The sequence below is a fragment of the Adiantum capillus-veneris genome, chromosome 7 (genome assembly GCF_014529385.1).
Source record: "Adiantum capillus-veneris isolate H3 chromosome 7, ASM1452938v2, whole genome shotgun sequence".
Taxonomy (NCBI): Eukaryota; Viridiplantae; Streptophyta; class Polypodiopsida; order Polypodiales; family Pteridaceae; genus Adiantum; species Adiantum capillus-veneris.
In genome coordinates, this window is record NC_140937.1 from 125,075,692 (window position 1) to 125,095,484 (window position 19,793).

The window sequence follows — 19,793 nt, forward strand, 5'->3', positions numbered from 1 at the left end:
AGCCCTACATGTACCTGACTCAAACTCATGCAAGTGGTTTCCCACATGCACCATTAGTCTAGTCATCCTTGATTCACATGGCAAAACATAATAAGATTTGCATCCACATGGATAGTCATGGGAAGACTAATTTTTTGCAGTAATGACAAGTAATACTATGTTTTCCATCTTCACAAAGCAATCCCTTGCTCACCTGACTATCCAAATAGCCGTGGAAAAAAGACACATTGAATTTTTTATTGGTCACAAAGTAGGGAGACAACAAACCAATGATCCCAAACAATAACTCAACCGCACTAAACAACCAATTGACATGTTTGTTTTATGTGGTCATGTCCATAAGTGACCATCAAATTTTGTTCCATACCTTGCATCTTTCTTGTACTTGCAGGAGTTGGGGTAAGTTCAAACACAATGTCACTGTCATATTCCTGTGGAGTTTGAGTAGAAGACACACTATGTGAGTGGATCAACTTCCAAGAATGTGGTGAAGTGCTCCTTATTCTTTGTGTATATGAAGAATAAGGAATGTGTATGTACATACAGTGGGCGCTCGGACACCGGACACCCGAACCAGGCAAAGATGCAATGCCTTTACCCTAACAATCTCCCACTTAAAGGCGATGCGCTGATAAGTGGGAGCTACTAACTAAACTACTGATATGTACAAAAAAAATAGATGAGAGACTCTCTCAACCTATGCCCACTGGCTCGCTCAATCAATCTACATGCACTTCTATCGGCTCTAGAAATAGCCGAGCGTGCGTACTCACGCTAGAGCCTGTCTGTAAATCCTGCAACTTTGTATGGTTTGAAAAACTCCACTATGCATCACGCTAGTGTCAGTCATTGTACGAATGACAATCCCTGCTGCAAATGCTCCCACTACAGCTGCTAGGTCGGGCCTCGACACTAGTAGGTCGTACATGAGATGCTTGAACGTTGATGAAATCTACACAAACCTAGCTGTCCTATCCTTCCTTGTGCTATCTGCATGTACTTCATCATCAAGACTACCCATCACATATAGATGTGTCAATGCCGATACTGGGATGGCTATGTCCCTCTCACCCATAGGCGGAACTGTGTGTCCTGGAACCAACTCATCAGCCTCTAGCATGAACATATCAAAGAAATCCATGCATGTCATCTCTGCCTATGTCTCTAGGGAGCAGACCCGCTCTACCTCTTCCTGTACAAATCCTAACAACACCTGCTCTGTCTCACTAGAGTACTGCCACTCTACCTCTGTCGCTATAGAGTCTACTGGCACGTCTTGCACAGCTAAATGTCTTGTGAGCATGGTGGATCTCACCCGTGACGGAGACACATCTTGTCTCTTGCTCAAAGCATGCCAACAACAAAACCAAGACTATGCCGTTTCAAACCTCGGATGCATGCATAGGATATACCAAGCCATTGCGGGCTCCTCTGGCAATCACTAATGATCCGTAATGCATCTGGAAAGAGTGCTCTCTAAGCAATGTCTGACACCCACAATCTACTAACTGTCTTACTGAGATCTCAGCTAAGGAACATAGCGCACATGTCATAGCGCATATGATGCACCACTAGGAAATGGCAAGCAAACATCTCTTGCACTTGCAATGTCAAACGTAAAACCATCAGCCATGTGTAGGCAATCAAAGCTCTCACTAGAGAAGTTGCTAAACCACTCATGATGTAGTGTGACATGGAAACTACATCTTCATCTAGTACCCAACGGGGAGAAGTCGCCTCTCAAAGACATGTAATCAACAGGAACGCTAAAGGCAAAAGTGACATCACTATCACTGGCATATGAAGCCATTTCTCTAGCATGTGTTAAAACCTCATGTGTATCATGCATAGATCTTCGGTGCTGTCTCATATGTCTGAAACAACGGTATCTAATGTGCCCTGTGTGACCACAATGCCAAAAACGCATATATTGAAAACAATGAGACCTCCATCTCTTATGAATCATCACCGTAGACTCTAACTCTCACACATGTCTGCTAAGTGGATGCCAAGAAATCAAACGGTGGTGATAAATCTTGGGAGAAATCTAGCATAGTCTCCCCTGTAAACTCAATAAAGAAATCTAGCAAAAGCTCAACCATAGACCATGCCAAACTGGCAACAAAGTAGAAGATAACTCGACCACTACACAATCATGGAAATCATGATCAAATGCATCAAAACCGATGCTCACATATGCATAAAATCAGCGCCACAATCTGCTATATCTGCAAGCATACAATCTAGGACAAATAGTTCAACCAATCGTAAAGCGCATAACCATATACGCAAGTAGTGAGAAAACTAGCTCAAAACACATCCACAAGAGAAACCGCTTGTAAAAATTTGCAAAAACCTATGAGCCCTATGACTCGCAAAGTCTGCAGCCACACGAGCATATGCTGAGAGAGTGTGTAGAAGGCTGGCAAAACCTGTCCCAAATTATACATGGTTCGTGATTGACCTACCTTTAAGTGGGTTACTAGTCCTTATATGTAATGTGGTTTGTCCTAGGCACAAATAATTACAAATGAAGTACTTTGGTTGTAATTGTACCTCTTTGATAAATGGGGATTCATATTTGCTCATGATTAGGCTTTTCTAGTGACTCAGCTTGGCTTGATATAGTCCTTCATACCGATAAATTAAAAATGAGCTTCAATAATCTCTGATGAACTCTTTGACATGGTATAAATGGAGCTATAGTCCACTTCACCAAAACTTTCAATCCATCTGGAAAGGAAAACTTGCATTAATCTTTGGCAAGAGGAAGCTCCAACTTGAGTAGGGGCACATGGAAGAGTTGAAGTCTTTTTTACTCCTACCTGGAATTTGATAAACTATCATACCCTCAATAATTTATAATTTCCATCAACCATAGTTAATAGTTTAACTATATAAGAACATGCAAATTTTTCTAGAATAAGAGCACTCCATTACAGTCATTTGGTTATCTATCTCACGGACTTAGATATCCTAAGTACTATCATTGGGTCCAACATCAACAGAGGTTGAGATCCACTTGGAAGAGCCGCAAAATGCCCTCAAAGAACAACTTAGGAAAAACTCCAATGCGTATAAAAGCTGATAGACCATCTATTTACTTTATATTACAAAATAAAAATGTTTCCAAAATTAATGATCAATTTCTTGACTATCAACAAATATCTTGAGATTTTGTGCATATTCTTATGCATCTATGTTGAAAATTGCATTTCAATTTGTTTGACACTCGACTATCTTTTTTAGCTAGTATACAGTACATAGGCAAAAATGGGGCTCTTAATTAGTATTGGAAGTTTTTATTATATAGTGTCAATAATTTCCATACAAAATAATGTGGATAATGAGGAAATGAAGAATCAAATCAAGGATCATTTTGTACATGAATACTCAACCAAAGTCATCATCAATGAAGTGCAGAAATGATGAAACATGAATAGTGGTGATGTGGATAATACATGAAGCTTTACAAGTGGGTCAAGGACACCATAGGTTTTAGCAAGTGCAAGGAACATAAACTGGGGAGGGTTCAATGAAATTTGATTTCAAGGTTATATTCTCATTTTGGTTTAGGTCATGGAGAAGGTTTGACAAAAGCATTCTGCATAACTCTCTCTCTTTCGCACTAACTTTGAAAGCCTTTGAATGCTGATAGAACAATTTTTCCTGCACCAAAGAAAAGTTTGAAAGTAATTGATTTGCAATCGTTAAAAATGCTAGTCCATACATATATGTATGTGTGCGTGTATAAATAAATAAATAAATATCTCTCTCTCTCTCTCTCTCACGCGTGCGCGCGTGCACACACACACACACAGCTAGCATGGCTTGTGCAAAGTCAAAATTGGGTGTCAAAATTAACTTTTAATATGAAATATGGTGTACTAAACTCTAGTAATAGGGCCAAATGTCTAGCATATCTCCCTTAAGATGACGATTATGTGCTTATGTAGCTTTATCTATGGTAAAAAACACAAACATAAAGCTATTTATGGTCCTTGGCTATTTGGAGGTATACTCATAATTGTATGTTGTGCCTTGCTGCATAAATCTGGAGTACTTATGAGATCTAGAATCTAACGTGCAAATTGTGGGGCTACACAAGCTAGTTGGAGAATTCATAGAAGGATTGGGAGATGTGCATTGTGTGCATTTTTTGTGATCTTAAAATCTGGCAAAGAACTTGAAGTCCAAGTGGAACAAGGTGAAAAGACACAAGAGCCTACATAAGGGGATGAGAAAGAGTGGGTGTGTGACCCACCACTCAATATCCTTTTTTTATGGAAAGAGGAAAACAAAGATACGCTAACGTCACCAATCGTGTTGGGCAACAGCTGAATTTTTTGATCTCTCTTAAAACACCTCTTTGTATGGACACAAAAGGTTTTTTGAATTTTCATCTTCGTTTCTCTTTTGACTTTCCACCGTCATCTGTCTTTTCATTTCCTAAACTGGATTTTTATTTTTTCAGATTGGGGAGACTTAATCGCACGCTCAAGGTTTAAAAAAGAAGAAAAGAAAAGAAAATGATATTATATCATAGGTCCCCCTCCTACAAGAAAAAGGAAAGAAAAAAGGTTGGCTATCATTATTGGTTTGGCATGTGGCACTAATCAACAAGCTTTATCCAATGGTCCACAATTAGTACCAAGAGTTGCGTGCTTTACTAAGGGGGCTAAAAAGAGAATTTTAAAGCAATGCGTCTTTTTGCCAATGGGCCATATGATCATGACGGTGAAGAACAAGACAAGAGACAAACTCTCACAGAATTTGGCCACTATCATTTTCGGTTGTCAACGTTTGCTCAGTAGACATATGTAGCTATGCTGAAGAGAATATATGCAGTTAATGCATCACATCATGTCAGAGGCTTTTTTGAGTGTGTCTTGATATCTAAGGTACAAACTTTTTACGGAAGCTTCTTGTCAAAATGATAATGTCAAACTTTACTCTTGTCCAATTTGTCATTGCTCCCCTCCTCTTATTCTCATACAAGTACTGTCGGCCGCCTTCGGCAGCTTCTCTCTCTCTCTCTCTCTCTCTCTCTCTCTCTCTCTCTCTCTCTCTCTCTCTCTCTCTCTCTCTCTTCCGCTCCCTTTCATCTCACTTGACGTTTAGCTTTCATCTCGCAGAGAGAGACACGTGTAAAGGGTTATGTACTCCGCCATATTATGTTAGTAGATTGATGTTTATCTAGTGTATTATTATGAGAGGTCTCCATCAAGGGACAGATATGGAGTAATGGCTTTTCGTGCAAGAAAGTCTTTTTCCTTAGATGGTCCAATTTCCTCCCTCTTAAGGGTGCAAACAGGATGTACTAGTAAAATTTTGCAAATTTGGAAGATTTTTGAGCTACTTTGTTGTATTTGCTGTTGAGTTTTTTGCTCTTTTATCGTTACTGAGCATAGGCTAATCTGATTTTTGAACCAATTCTAGGCAAATCTTTCCTGCACAACAGGGGCAGGTGCAATACATCATGTATGTCTTGAGTGAGGGACCGATAAATTCTTCCTCCACATCCTCACCTCTTTGTGTTTTGATGTCTCCTGTCCATTGGGTGATCGATGAAACATTTGCAAAAGTTGTACCAATCCACCAAGAAAGTGAAAAGAAGTTCAGAGCCTATCCCTAAAATGGGCATTTTACTAATTACTCAAATCCCTGATCACGATTATCAAATGCTTGTATTCATATGTTCCCGATTCTTGAAGAGCTAGTAAAAATCCAATAATAATGCATGAAAGTGTAATCTAGATGGCAACATTGCTTGAAATTGTATTGATATTGTCCAAGAAGGTCATCCATACTCTGCTATTTTTAATGTGAACCCTCATGGGGGGATAATTTTCGTCGAAGAATTGCTCTCTATCCTTCATAACACATAGTGAACTTGATCTTTAATATACCTTGTTGCTATTATTTGTGTCCATAACCCTCAAATTCAATCCATAATCAAGGGATCTTTATAAGCCTCTCCATGTCACTCACATCAATAAATTGCTTCGCGTTTGGTTAAAAGATTTTGATTTTTCAATAGGGTAATCCATTTTATTTACATTGATGAATTGCTCCTCTTTAGGGTCAAAGACTTTGGTTGATTGCTTCTTTTCGAGTAGACAATGATCTTAATGATATTTTATCCCCCCCGCTAGTACAGCCGGCGGGCGAAGCCCGCCTCTCTCTCTCTCTCTCTCTCTCTCTCTCTCTCTCTCTCTCTCTCTCCCCAGGCCACACCCGCCGCTTGAAGGACATTCTGACGTGTGGTAGGGAGGGAGAACCGGAATTCCCTCCCCCTTTATCTTTAGTATCTTAACATAGATTCTCCTGTCTACTTATTTAATGACATCCTATATGCGAGATAGATGTACAACGTAAGGTTGCTCTCACTATAAGCCTTTTTCATATGGGATCTTGTTTCCAGATTTTGCATTGATGGTGTCAAGCTCTTGAATGTGCCTTCATAAAGGCTTCGTACCAAACTTAGCATCTTTTGAGATTCCACCCCAACCCTCTTCCCAGAATTAGACCCACATCCTAAGGCAAGAAAGAATGACTAAATTATCAAGTTGGCATTGTGGACTCTCTTTGCTTTCAACACCTTATCACAAGAAGTTTTGGACAAATTCTCACAATAATTCCCACATTGTGAGTTACCTCAACATCATGAGCTTCTCTAAGGGAGGCACCACATACCTAGCTAGCGAGTGGGGGCAGGGGACCGCCAGCCTGGTGGGGGGGCCGGTGGTCCCCTGCCCCCAATCGTACCTAGCTAGGTATGCGATGCCTCTCGAACAAAAGCTCATGATGTTATGCATTGTATGAAAACACTGAAAAGACTCTGGTTTCCTACGTGAGAAAATTTCTAAATCTTCTTGTGTGTATATATTGTTTGTGTAGAAGTTCTTACCATATGTTTCACGTCATTGGAAGTCGTAGATAATGCATGAGAAGGAGGGCCACCGTAATGTCCAGGGCGTGGAGGTGGAGGACAATCCTCTCCACGTCCATATGCACCAGCACCTGAAAGCCCAATAAAGCAATAGAGTTGAATAGTTAGAAGGATTGGAGATATAGCTTGCAAGATTTACAAGTTATATGAGCATCATATTATTTTGCAAAAAAATGCTAAACTAATAATATACACAAGAAGTATTAGAAAAATTCCCACTATAATTTCCTCATTAAATGTTGTGACGACATCATGATCTATTGCGGGGAGGGATCGCGTGCCTAGAGCTAGATGCGGTTGGGGGCAAGGGAGTGCCCATGGCCCGCCGAGGTGGGGACTGGCACTTCCCTGGCCCCAACCACACCTAGCTAGGCATGTGGTCCCTGCAATGGATCATGATATTGAGCACTATAGGGAAAGATATGGGGAACATGCTCCTTTCTCACATGGGAAAATGCCAAAAACTTGATCTATCTATACTCCCTGCAATGAGAAGGTAGAGATAGAGCATGACTTCATTACTACCCTATAATTAGAATCAACTGATATTCGAAGATGATGACCAATTTAAAAAATCCCACATAAGTGATTGGCCATATTCTCTTGCCAATAGAACGAGCTTCTTTAGACTTAGATATATGTGATTCATTGTTTTGGGTGTTGTGTGTGTGTGTGTTTTGTTTGTTTTTTTGGAGTTTGGGTGGGGTGGGGGGGGGGGGGGGGGGGGAGGGGGGGGGGGGGGGGGGGGGGGGGGGGGAGTTTAACCTTCTGTAAATTGCATGGCATTTGTGTGACTATTTTTTTATATCATACTTACGGCTATGATACTAGGATATTCTTGAAAAAAAAAATGCATGTCATGGAAGAGGGCTTCAATGAAAGGATGCACATTGAAGTGGCCTCATTTTATGGCTATCTACATAAGTAGCCTAGATTGTGCATTATGCAATATGAAGCAACGTGCTTGAGCCACTGAACATGGATGAGAATCAATAACCTTGACCCAAAAATCAGGATTCAAACACTAGACCCAACATGGGAAATTAAGAGATAAGAGTTACCTGCGACTCCGCCGTGGGACGAAGTAGAGTAGGAAGAGCCCTCTGCCACAACAAGAGTAGAGGTTCCTCCGCCTCCGCCACCGCCATAGATGGGTGGGGGTAGTGGAGGGGGCGGCCCTCTTCTCTTCTTTTTCTTCACAAAGCAAAGCAGCAAGGTGAGCAATACCGCTATGGCAAAGGCTCCTGCGACACACACCCCCACTATGGTCCCTGTGGGTACATGGTGCCCACGTGATGGTGGTGGAGGTCCCCCAGGGATCCCTGGGAATGGCCCCGGGGTTGGTGCAGGGGCCATGGGCCCTATTGGGTAGGGTGGAGCTCCTCCCCCTGGTGGGGTCTTTGGAGGTTTCCCTCCATATGGAGGTGTTTTCGGAGGTACACCCCCATATGGTGGACCTTGAGAAGGAGGTTGTCCCCCATAGGGCGGACTCTTTGGAGGTTGTGCCCCATATGGCGGTACACCCCCATATGGTGGACCTTGCGAAGGAGGTTGTCCCCCATAGGGCGGACTCTTTGGAGGTTGTGCCCCATATGGCGGTACACCCCCATATGGTGGACTCTCTGGAGGTAGCCCCCCATACGGGGGACTCTTCGGAGGCCCCCCATATGGAGGATGTGGACCCCAAGGGCTCTTGGGAGGTTGCCCACCATATGGAGGGTGTGGCGGGTATCCTTCATATGGTGGGTATTGTGTAGGTGGTGGCTTGTTTGGAGGTGCATTGTTGTATGGAGGTCCTGGTGTTGGTGGTGTCTCACCTCCATATGGTGGCTTGTTTGGTGGAGCATTGTTGTAAGGAGGGCATGGGGATGGAGGTGTTTCACCACCATATGGTGGCTTGTTTGGAGGAGTCTCACCGCCGTATGGGGGCACTTTAGGTGGAGCATTGTTGTATGGAGTGCCTGGGGAGGGGGGTGTTTCACCACCATAAGGAGGCATGTTGGGGGGAGTCTCACCGCCATATGGGGGCTTGTTAGGTGGAGCATTATTGTATGGAGTGCTTGGGGATGGGGGTGTTTTGCCACCATATGGCGGCATGTTGGGGGGAGTCTCACCGCCGTAGGGGGGCTTGTTTGGTGGAGCATTGTTGTATGGAGTACCTGGAGATGGAGGTGTTTCCCCACCGTATGGTGGAGTGCCTAAAGATGGGGGTGTTTCAGTACCATATGGCGGTGTACAAGGGGGAGTCTCACCGCCATATGGGGGTACCTTAGGTGGAGCATTATTGTAATATGGAGTGTTTGGGGATGGGGGTGTTTCACCACCATATGGCGGCTTGTTGAAGGATGGTGGAGTGCCTAGAGAGGGGGGTGTTTCACCACCATATGGGGGTGTGTACGGGGGAGTCTCACCACCATATGGGGGTGTGTACGGGGGAGTCTCACCACCATATGGGGGTGTCTTTGGTGGAGCATTGTTATATGGAATGCCTGGCGATGGGGGTGTTCCACTACTATAAGGGGGAGCAATATAATATGGAGTGCCAGGAGTGGCGCAAGGAGGAGTGCCTGGTGTGCTGCCGCCACCGCCCCCGACAGGAGGGGATTTTGGGGGAAGAGGTTGGTAGAGAGGTGGAGGCAAGGGAGGAAGATGATGGTGATGGTGAGGATGAGGAAGATGGGGTGGACGGGGTGGGAGAGGGAGAGGCACAGGGCCGGGGGAGGGAGGATGGGCGCGAGCTGGGGGAGGGCAGGGGGGAGGAGGAGGAGTAGGGCGAGGGTAAGGAGGGGGGGGAGGAGGGGGTGGGCAGTGAGGCTGAGGGGGGGGCTTGGGAGGAGGGCACACCACAGGGGCCGGAGGAGGCTTGTACCACATCTCAGCTGCCATGTCTGCTTGCCACCTTTGCGCCCTTCCAAAATTTTAAACCTGCGCGCTGCTACCACCTGAACATAGGCTAGAGCACTATAGTGCAAGGCTTGGATCGTGGAGGAGGACGCATTGGGAGGCAGGTTAAAAAGAGGAAGGTGATTGGCTGGTAAAGAAGGGGCTCCGTTTTATACTAGAGAGAGAGAGAGAGAGAGAGAGAGAGAGAGAGTCCGCCCCCTTCCCATTTCTCAATTTGTAATCAGTGTAGAATCTTTTCTTGTAAGGGCATGTGCACGTCGTCACAGATTCACCCCCTTTCGTCACAAGTCCCATTATAAGGGGGGCCTCACATGCAGGCACTCTTTTTTTCTCTTTAAAACCATTTGAGCGCGGGGACTCTTTGCCCAAACACCCTATCGCTTATCGATACGATGTACGATGTCTTCTCGCCAATGTATGGCCTTTCCCACATGAGTTAGCCTAATAGGAAAGCTAGTTTATCTAGATGCAAGACATGCCTTTGCTGGGAAAAGGGACAACATGGTTGTTCCTTGTCCCCCATTTCTTGATCTTGATTCATCAATGTAATCCATGAGCAGATTTGGCCCAAATATCTCCATTGTTCTAGTAACATTCCTCCATCTTGGCAATTTAAGGGCGTCCATTGTTACGTGGTGAGTCTGACCATAATAATTGATTGAAGTTCGAAATTTTTTTTCGCTCAACCCACTAAAGGGCCACTTTGTCACACAGTTAGGTTGTGCTTTGGCAAGATAGAGGATTCTCTTCTACCTATGTTTGGCAAAATCCAATATGATTGAACAGAGTGAGAGCTCACAAGTCTTCAAATGAATGAGAGAGTAGAATGAAACAGAATATCTACACGAAAATTTTATGAAGATACCTTAATCTTAGACATATTTCAAGAAACATATGTTTTTTTTGCAAGGCTATTCGGCACATATAGGGTAAAAAACAGCAAGGGTTTTCTCCCCTCGGAACAAAATTCTATCACCACATGTTGAATATCCTTTCCCTCGTTATACTAATGTTTGTAAACCACAAAATTCACTGTCATCTTCACCATATATGAACGTACTATCCTGGCACACATACTGATGTCTCGTCATAGGCCGTGCCGTGTAAGAGCGCAACCATGGGCACCCTATAACAAATGGGTATAGGCATAGCAAAAGTTGAGGGGTGCAAATCAAAGCCCGTTTGTAGTGTAGATTTCTTGGCTGAAAATAAAAAGTCCTGGTTATAATATGATCGACCCTTAATTTGGAATGTTAAAATTGGGTGGTTTAGCTATAAACTCCAAAAAATATTGGCATAAATCCTACTTGTATCATTAGCTTGACCTTAAAAAGTAGCGGTGCAAACAAACGGTGGGCCAGATTAGTAGGTCCCCTACTTTTAAAGAGTGTTCAAAGTACTCTCTACATCCCTAGAGGTGAGGGCTCCCCCATAGGAGGGCCCTTTAAAGGTAAATGGTTTGTCCCATATACCCTTCAAGATTTCTTAGAGGTTCATTAAAAGAGGGCCATGATCTAAAACGCCCTTTAGTCTAGAGGGTACTTGAACCACCTTCTAGATTTAAAAGGGCCCTTCGTGACTTGGTATTCCAGGTCATTTAAGCTTTTGACCTATGACCGTAAGTTCCCTCTCTATTTTTTTGCTCGCGTTGAATTTTTCAACATGGGAAACTTGGAAATAGATGTTGATATGGGGCACTAAAACGTTTTAAAAGGGTCCATCTACATTTTAAAGTGCCCTTACTATTGAAGGGTGTATGGGGGAGCACTCTTAGAAGTTAGAAGGCTCTTTTAACTTTCATTTAATGAGAATGACTAGAAAGTGTAGTTCATGTCCACCTTTCTCTCGCTCTTCGTTACTCGGTCCCTTGCTTCTAGGTGGTGATTTATGGAGGCATACTTGTTTTCAAAAGGGCCATTTAAAACAAAGAGGGCCATTAAACTTTTTGGTAGGTTGTTGGAGCTTTTGTGAAGTCGTTTTTGGACGAAATTTTTGCAGCAAGATTTTAGTCTTGGGCCCATTTCGAGTGCATTCACATGCAAGAAAACAAATGCCCAAGTGTTTGCAAATCTCCCATTTTTGTGTACAATGAAGCTCAATTGATGATGTAACTTTCATAGCTATCGTATAGTAGTGTGAAGTGTTATATTGGGTGTATGTATACATATTATAGTCACACGTTGTGACAAATATAGGTTATTTTTTGTTCGCTCTACATTTTGTGCATTTTTTTAATTTTCTACAAGCATGTCTAACAACGATGTAATCAATGGTAATAAGAGTGAGAAGCTAGGCATGAACAACTTCCACGCTTTGAAGTTTAGAATGACCGATTCCCTAATTAATAAAGGTTATTGGGAGTATGCTGACAATGAACAAAAAGGTGCACTAGTGTTGCTGGAGGAGAATCAAAGTCCTCAAGAGGTGAAAGGTGAAGACTTCACAAGGTACAAATAAGTACGGACAAGTCTTCGACAAAATAGAGCCAGAGGTAGAGGATGTGGTGTAGGTCAAGGAGGTGACTAAGGTAAAGGATGCTTTCCATGTTGCTTCATGGCATTCCACTAGTGAGCAACACTACCAATGAGATGGTTAGCAATATACTTCAACACGTCATGCTGAAGAAAGTACTCATCATGAAACTAATCATCCAATTGACTTGCCCATGCAAATACAGTGATGTAATCCTTGGTGCCATCAAAATATTTGAGAAGAGAAAGCATGTTTATTTTTCACTTTTTACCAAGTGTTTGTGTCGATTATTTGATGGATGCAGTAATGTTCCTTCTAATTTGATATGTGCCTTCATAAACCAAGGTTTCTTGAAGATGAAATAATTATTTTTCTACGTTAGGAGCTTCAAAATTATATGCCATGATATAAACAGTAGCAATAACTAAGAGAAACTAATGTGAAAAAATAAAGAGTTACTTATTCAGAGTGAGCATTATTCATAGTTGACATTGTGTCTGTCAATGCAAGTAAGGATGAGAATGCATCAAGATCAGCTTTTGTGTGTGTCCATCGAATTGGTTGAGAGAAGATTCCCTTTCTCAACCTTGATTGATGGAGCAAGCTATTATCTTTAGTAATTGACAATTTTAGATGGAAGAGAATTAAGCTTCAAAGAGATTTTCACTAAGGCATAGTATACAACATTTATGACTTGAATTTTTTTATAGCTCGGGTGATTAAAATTTTGAGAGTTTACTCAATTCAATTCACCATTTGTCGGCTAGCTTCATAGATTTTTTAGCTTTCCAAATTGATTGCATGATGAAAGAATGACAGAGAATCTAATACTTACGTTTAGATTGAGCGAAATTTAACTATGAAAGGAGAGAATTTTCCCTTAAGAGAAAGACAGCAAGGAGAATATAAGTTGTGCTCGACTGAGATTTTTACACAAATACACATTAAAAACACTATAATCATGCACGTAATCCAAAGAGAATACCCAATTAAGATTGAGAACTTGATGAGGACCGGATTTACTTGGAGCATGTCCCCAGGACTTGAGAGAGTGTGTAAGAGGAGCACGAAGAGCCAAAAATCCCCACAAGCCTCTCCTTATATGCTTTGTGCAAGTGTGCAACTAGACTTCGATTAGAATGCAATGAGATGGAGACACCTCATAATGCAACTCAAGCATGTATACGCTTGTCCACTCTTGCCTTGCATGGTAGAACCCCCCCCCCCCCCCCTCTGGTCCCCTCTTGGCAAATTGAGACACCACACACACTTGTTAAGTTCACTCACTTCAAGTGTGTGCTACTTTGGACATGCGCAGAGAGTCCACTATATAAAAATTGCATATAACACGTGCGAACAAGAGGTATTTAAATTATCCCTTACCTGTATATTTTCAAGTATTATATGTACCCCTTATGTATGCATTTTTGTAAGAATACTGACCCTTATGTATGAAAAGTTTTGATTTCTTAATTATATGTAATTTCTTCTGTAAATGTACCTATTTATAAATCTCTTATTTTGTTTGCACGTACTACTTACATATTTCCTAGTGGATTCCCTGGGTGGACATGTGGCCTAGTCCAGCATAGTAAACAAAGACTAGAGTCAACTTACTAAATGAGGAAGGGCTGATCTAGACTTAGTCTTTGGCTTTTCTCTTTTATTTAATAAAAACCATAAACTTACTTTTTATTAATAAGCTCGGGTGCAAGACCTTTGCGCAAACCTTGGAGGCTTATGAACCTGACCTCGGGCTACAACCTACCTTCTAATTTAGGACATGCTAAAGTAATATAAAATTTTGTAAAAATAAAACTCACCCTTTGGGGTTTAAAATTTTCATCTCTTGTGCAAAACCTTATAATGCTTTGGATGTGTTGCCAAGCGGCTCCCAAAACATGCTAAATTTACACAATTTGTGGCAAGTTAGAATTTCACCATAAGGCTTCCAAACTTCATACTTGGAGTCTAAAGACTTAATCTAATGACTTGAGTTTAGCACAATCACTTTCTGTTTTTAGACGCCCATAATTGCTCTCGGTCATCTCCTTTGTCCTATACCTTTGATCAAGGTTGCTCGAGATACATTTATCTTTTCTTGACCTTTAATTGTGACTAAAATAACTAGTTAGCAATTACCCTTGCTCTTTTATAGACTTTTACCTTTTGGTCCCAAGCCTTAACCAATTGGTCCATCAACATTTAATCAATTTCATTTGTTCTCTTTTTATTTTATGTGGACTTAAGTAGCCAATTTAAGTTGGAAATACTTTTAGAAGGCTATATGTATGTAGCAATACTTGCAAATATGGAGAAGATGAAGGAGAAGGTCAAAAACACACAACAAATAGAGCGTTATAATAAAAATATAAGACTTTTCTAGAGTGATGGGCATATATACAAATTGGGGAAAATACCTCCTAGAAAGGGAAAAAGTTCCCCATGGTCCTAATAGGGTTCACAATTTCACTTTCATAATATGGCAACAATCTCACTCCTTGGAGTAATTGCTGTGGCGAACATGAAAATCATCAATAACTATCTGCAAAAAAGTATTGTTAGGAATGATCTCACCAATGAAATTTAAGTGATCATTGATATCTTTAATATCCACAAGAATCTAGGTGAGTAGTTTTCTCCAAATTAGGAATGCATACAAAGAATCTAGTGTGTCTCATGTTTGTTTTGTTATTTGTGTTGAGAAAGTGTGTGGAGTCATCGCGAACACTTAGCAAAAACTAGAATTAATGCATGAGACTATGAATCCTTAACATCCAAACATGACTATTATTAGTAGGAAAAACAACTCGCAATTCTACTGCTAGTACCTAAACCATCATCCATAGAACTTGTCCTTACATCATAACCCTAGACAATGTTCCAAATGCCCTTTGCAATGAGGAGATGTTGCATCATGTATGTCAAAAACAATTACTTGTCCTCGTCCAATTTCTCCTCAAGAGATAGCATGCCAAAAACATTATTGGTGTTAGCCATGCCGATGACTGCACCTGATGCAAAAGCTACATGTATACAAGAAAAAATATAGGACATAACCTGTGCTAAATAGCACAACCCAAAGTAAACTACAAAGTGCCTCTTTTTCAAACCTTTGCACTATCAAGGAATATACATAAAAGGACAAAATTGCATGTGTAGTACTTTCAATAACAAGAACGAGGCCCAAATGAGCTCGAATTAAAATTTTGATGATACCAAGCTCTAAGAGTTATCCTCAAGGATATGTTGCCATGTGATCTACCAAAAAAGACAAAATTGCATGTGTAGTACTCTCAATAATGGGAATGGAGGCCCAAATGAGCCTGAATCAAAATTTTGATGATACCAAGACCTAAGAGTTATCCTCAAGGTTATGCTCACTAAAAATCACCTTAATTTGAGGATGGGATCTAGGAGGTACTAGCAACTTTGCTTATGATGTCAAAGCTTGATCTAATACCAATTGTTGGAATACAGCTATAGGAATGCACATCAAGATGGGGAATATGAAGGAGAAGCTCAAGAGCACAAATTATGGGGAGTAGTATTATTGAGCATGCTAATACAAATCAGGCTTGCCCTAGAGTGATTAGTGTATATAAAGGTCAAGGAATGAAAACCTCCTAGCATGCCATAAAATCTCCTTGGCAGTCTTAAGTGTGCACAAGTCACGATCTTAATGTGGTAATAACATCCATAACGGCTAACTATATGGGAGCCTTCTTCACATGAGCTCCAATTTACAATTATCAAATTTAAGACAACAATCAAGTAAAACAATACATGTCCATCTCTTCCTTAAAAAACATGATGACTCAAAACCACATACAACATGGTGACTCCCTAGGCGTTCCTTAAAAAGGGCGAACAAGATAATAAAAATTCATTCGAAGTTTATTTGGCTATCTGGAAAATTTTGTGCAAGACATACCTGTTCCTTATGTATTTCTAGAAGCACTTTTGCGCTCCCTTCTTTGAATACAAATAAAATATATATATATATATATATATATATATATATATATATATATATATATATATATATATATATATATATATATATATCATACATGTGGTGATTTACACCCCATCTGGTTTGTCTATACCCTCTCTCTCTCTATAGAGAGAGAGAGAGAGAGAGAGAGAGAGAGAGAGAGAGAGAGAGGGTATAGACAAATCTAGAGAGAGAGAGAGAGTATAGAGAGAGAGAGAGGGTATAGACAAATCTAGAGAGAGAGAGAGAGAGAGAGGGTATAGACAAACCAGATGGGGTGGAAATCACCACATGTATGATATATATTTAGGGTAATGTACAAAGGGAAGAACATAGAACTACTCAGCTGTACAGAGTAGATAGAAACATTCATAGGAAAGCCGATGTATCTCTGCGGTGATATCACCAACTTCCAAAGCAAACTGTAACGATTGCCAAAGGGAAAGCTTGAAGAGTGGGAACGGGTCTACATGAGTACGATGAAACATGTAAGCATTACGCTGACTCCATAGGATCCAATAAGCCTAGTATCTAACCCACATAAAGAAGACCACAAAAAGCTGTAGTGTCGGTCAGAAAATACCAAATACCCAGGACCTTTTGTAGAAAACAAACCCAGGAAAGCAGAGCCGCATTCAGACCGATACGCGGCGAAGTAAGTCTCTAGTAATGCAGCAATCCCACAACAAGTGGCAAATATCCTCTTCTACAGTGGAGCAACGGACGCAAGAGGAGGGGTGAATATGATGCGCCCTCAGAAAAGTGCCAATAGGAAGCACTCCAAGCAAACAACACAAAAGAAAGAGTCGCTCCTTCAACGGCAAATGACTTTTCCACAAGGCAGAGAGAAGCTTCCTCCACCAAAGATCAGATTTGTGCATGTGCCAAAGGGTATTGCAATGATCAGAAAGCCATGATAATGGTAGATGAAGATCATAAATTTGACCCGTAGAAATATCTCCAAAAGGCGTTTCCCGAAGATCCCAATCAGACATGCGATCACCATCAGGTAAAGGTGAAATTGGTAAAAAGTCATGCAGCATACTTTGAAGTTCTCTCCAAACCTGACGGTAATGCATGCCATATCCAAAACAGCAAGCGGCGAAGGGGAACTCAAAAGTATATCCAGCCTCATCGGCTACATCCTCAACCACAGGAATTCCACGACCAGAGAGAAAATAAGCCTAGCGAGGGGAGCGGTCGACCGAAGTAAGATAAAATGCTTGGCTCCAATGGAGACTCTCCAAATGAATCGAATCACCTTCCTGCCAAGGATTCCATGAAAGAGGAATCGTAACCTCTTTCACACACACACACACACACAAACGCATATACATATGCATAAATACATACACACATACACATTTATATGTATATACATATACATACACACACACACATTTACATGTGTGTGTGTATACATATATTATCTATCGGTATGTATGTATGTGTGTGTATACATATTCACACACACACACACACACACACACACACACAAATGGCAAGGAGTATTAGCTTAGAATGGAGAATTTTAGGCTCCCTTGTGCAAAGGCCCGTATAGTATGCAATTCACAACCTATTGAATTAAAATATAAGGGGTATGAGCCTCCCGAAAACGGCCACGGGAGGGGACCCCCCACCTAGACACGCTAGCCTCACTCCACGCACTCGTGCACCGTGGGGGCTCCGCGCAAGGTTCCCCAGGGCACTCTATGACCCTCCATGAGTGCGGGGGAGCCTGAGGCTACGTGGGGCTAGGGACCCAGAACGCAAGACCCGTGAAACGCACCACGGCCACCGACCCACGGAACGCAACTCGCCCGAGCCGGTCCCATCCGAGCCGGGCCCTCTTGAAGGAAAACTCCCACCTTGACCCGAGCCGGTCCCGTCCGAGCCGGGCCCCCTTGAAGGCAACTTGACCTGAGCCGGTCCCGTCCAAGCCGGGCCCCTTGAAGGCAAACCCCCACGCCCGAGCCGGTCCCGTCCGAGCCGGGCCCCTTGAAGACAACACCCCTTGACCCGAGCCAGTCCCGTCCGAGCCGGGCCCTTTGAAGGCAAATTCGCCCACCACGCACCTTTCGCATGACGGCCCAACCTCCGGGTCGTCACACTTGGTATCAGAGCTTCAGGCCCCCGTCCCCGAAAACGGGGTATGAGCCTCCCGAAAACGGCCACGGGAGGGGACCCCCCACCTAGACACGCTAGCCTCACTCCACGCACTCGTGCACCGTGGAGGCTCCGCGCAAGGTTCCCCAGGGCACGCTATGACCCTCCATGGGTGCGGGGGAGCCTGAGGCTACGTGGGGCTAGGGACCCGGAACGCAAGACCCGCGAAACGCTCCACGGCCGTCGACCCACGGAACGCAACTCGCCCGAGCCGGGATCCCTTTAAAAGCACCTTGACCCGAGCCGGGCCCCTTGAAGGCAACCCCCATGACCCGAGCCGGTCCCGCCCGAGCCGGGCCCCTTGAAGACAAAAGCACCTTGACCCGAGCCGGTCCCGTCCGAGCCAGGCCCTTTGAAGGCCAAACGCGCCCACCACGCACCTTCTGCATTGACGGCCCAACCTCGGGTCGTCACACTTGGTATCAGAGCTTCAGGCCCCCGTCCCCGTGGCGCGCCCAACCCCCGGGCCGTCACACCCTCTCCCGTGACGCGCCCAACCCCCGGGCCGTCACACTACCTTCTCCCGTGACGCGCCCAACCCCCGGGCCGTCACACCTGGTACCACTTCTGCAAACACAAAGTAAAGATGCGAGCCAAACAGAGCTCTTTATATCAAAAACAAAAAGAGAAAAACGCGATGGACTAACTCAACTTAGTTCGTCGCGCCCGGCCACTTTTGTGGCCTATGCTGAGCTGAAGACCCATTCAAGTCTACAAGAGACCCAAAGGGACACCGAGCTAGCCCTCCACATGAAGTCCACACAAGGACCAACTGGGATCAGTTTGACGATTGAAGATTCAGCCAAAGCCTTCATGGTGTCATGACGACCAAAGCTACTTCAACCTAAAGACTGCATCTAACCAAGTAACCTTACCCGACTCAAGATTCAGTGATTGGAAACCAAAGCTGGTGTCAGCCTAAGTCTACAACGCGCGTCAAAATGACGGTAAGTTTCCTTGCAACTTCGCAAGGGCTGCATTGCGACGGACTTTACCTCCAATTCGACTTTCAAGAAGTCTCCGCGCGGGCCAACGCAGCAGGTGGCTCCGCGCACACCGGGTTACCTTTTTGGGGAATGCTCAAGTATGGGGAATTCTACTTGGGTATTCAAAGCATACATTTTCAGCCTTCTGCCAAAAACCACAAAAATACACACACTTTATTCCCAAAATTACAAAAACAAAGCATGCTACCTACTTGCATTCGGGTACAGTTTTCACGCACTTTGCACTATATGCACCCCTTAGTCCTTTGGCCCATGCATAGCCAAGCTCTCTTTCCCCTCCGTTCGATGAGGACGT

General features: G+C 43.1%; 1 protein-coding gene across 2 annotated transcripts; it reads right to left on the reverse strand.

The window, feature by feature from the left end:
- Positions 1-2,328: 2,328 nt before the first annotated feature.
- LOC147454568 (uncharacterized) lies at positions 2,329-10,000 on the reverse strand. Of its 2 annotated transcripts, none has more exons than XM_086516478.1 (3): positions 8,014-10,000; positions 6,911-7,023; positions 2,329-2,825 (listed from the first exon to the last, which is right to left on the reverse strand). In XM_086516478.1, the coding sequence occupies exons 1-3, from the start codon at positions 9,836-9,838 to the stop codon at positions 2,646-2,648; spliced, it is 2,118 nt and encodes a 705-aa protein (XP_086372604.1). In that variant the 5' UTR covers positions 9,839-10,000; the 3' UTR covers positions 2,329-2,645. The 2 variants fall into 2 exon arrangements, with proteins under 2 accessions (XP_086372604.1, XP_086372605.1); XM_086516479.1 differs by lacking the exon at positions 2,329-2,825 and adding an exon at positions 3,267-3,669 and having other exon boundaries at positions 8,014-9,994.
- Positions 10,001-19,793: the final 9,793 nt, after the last annotated feature.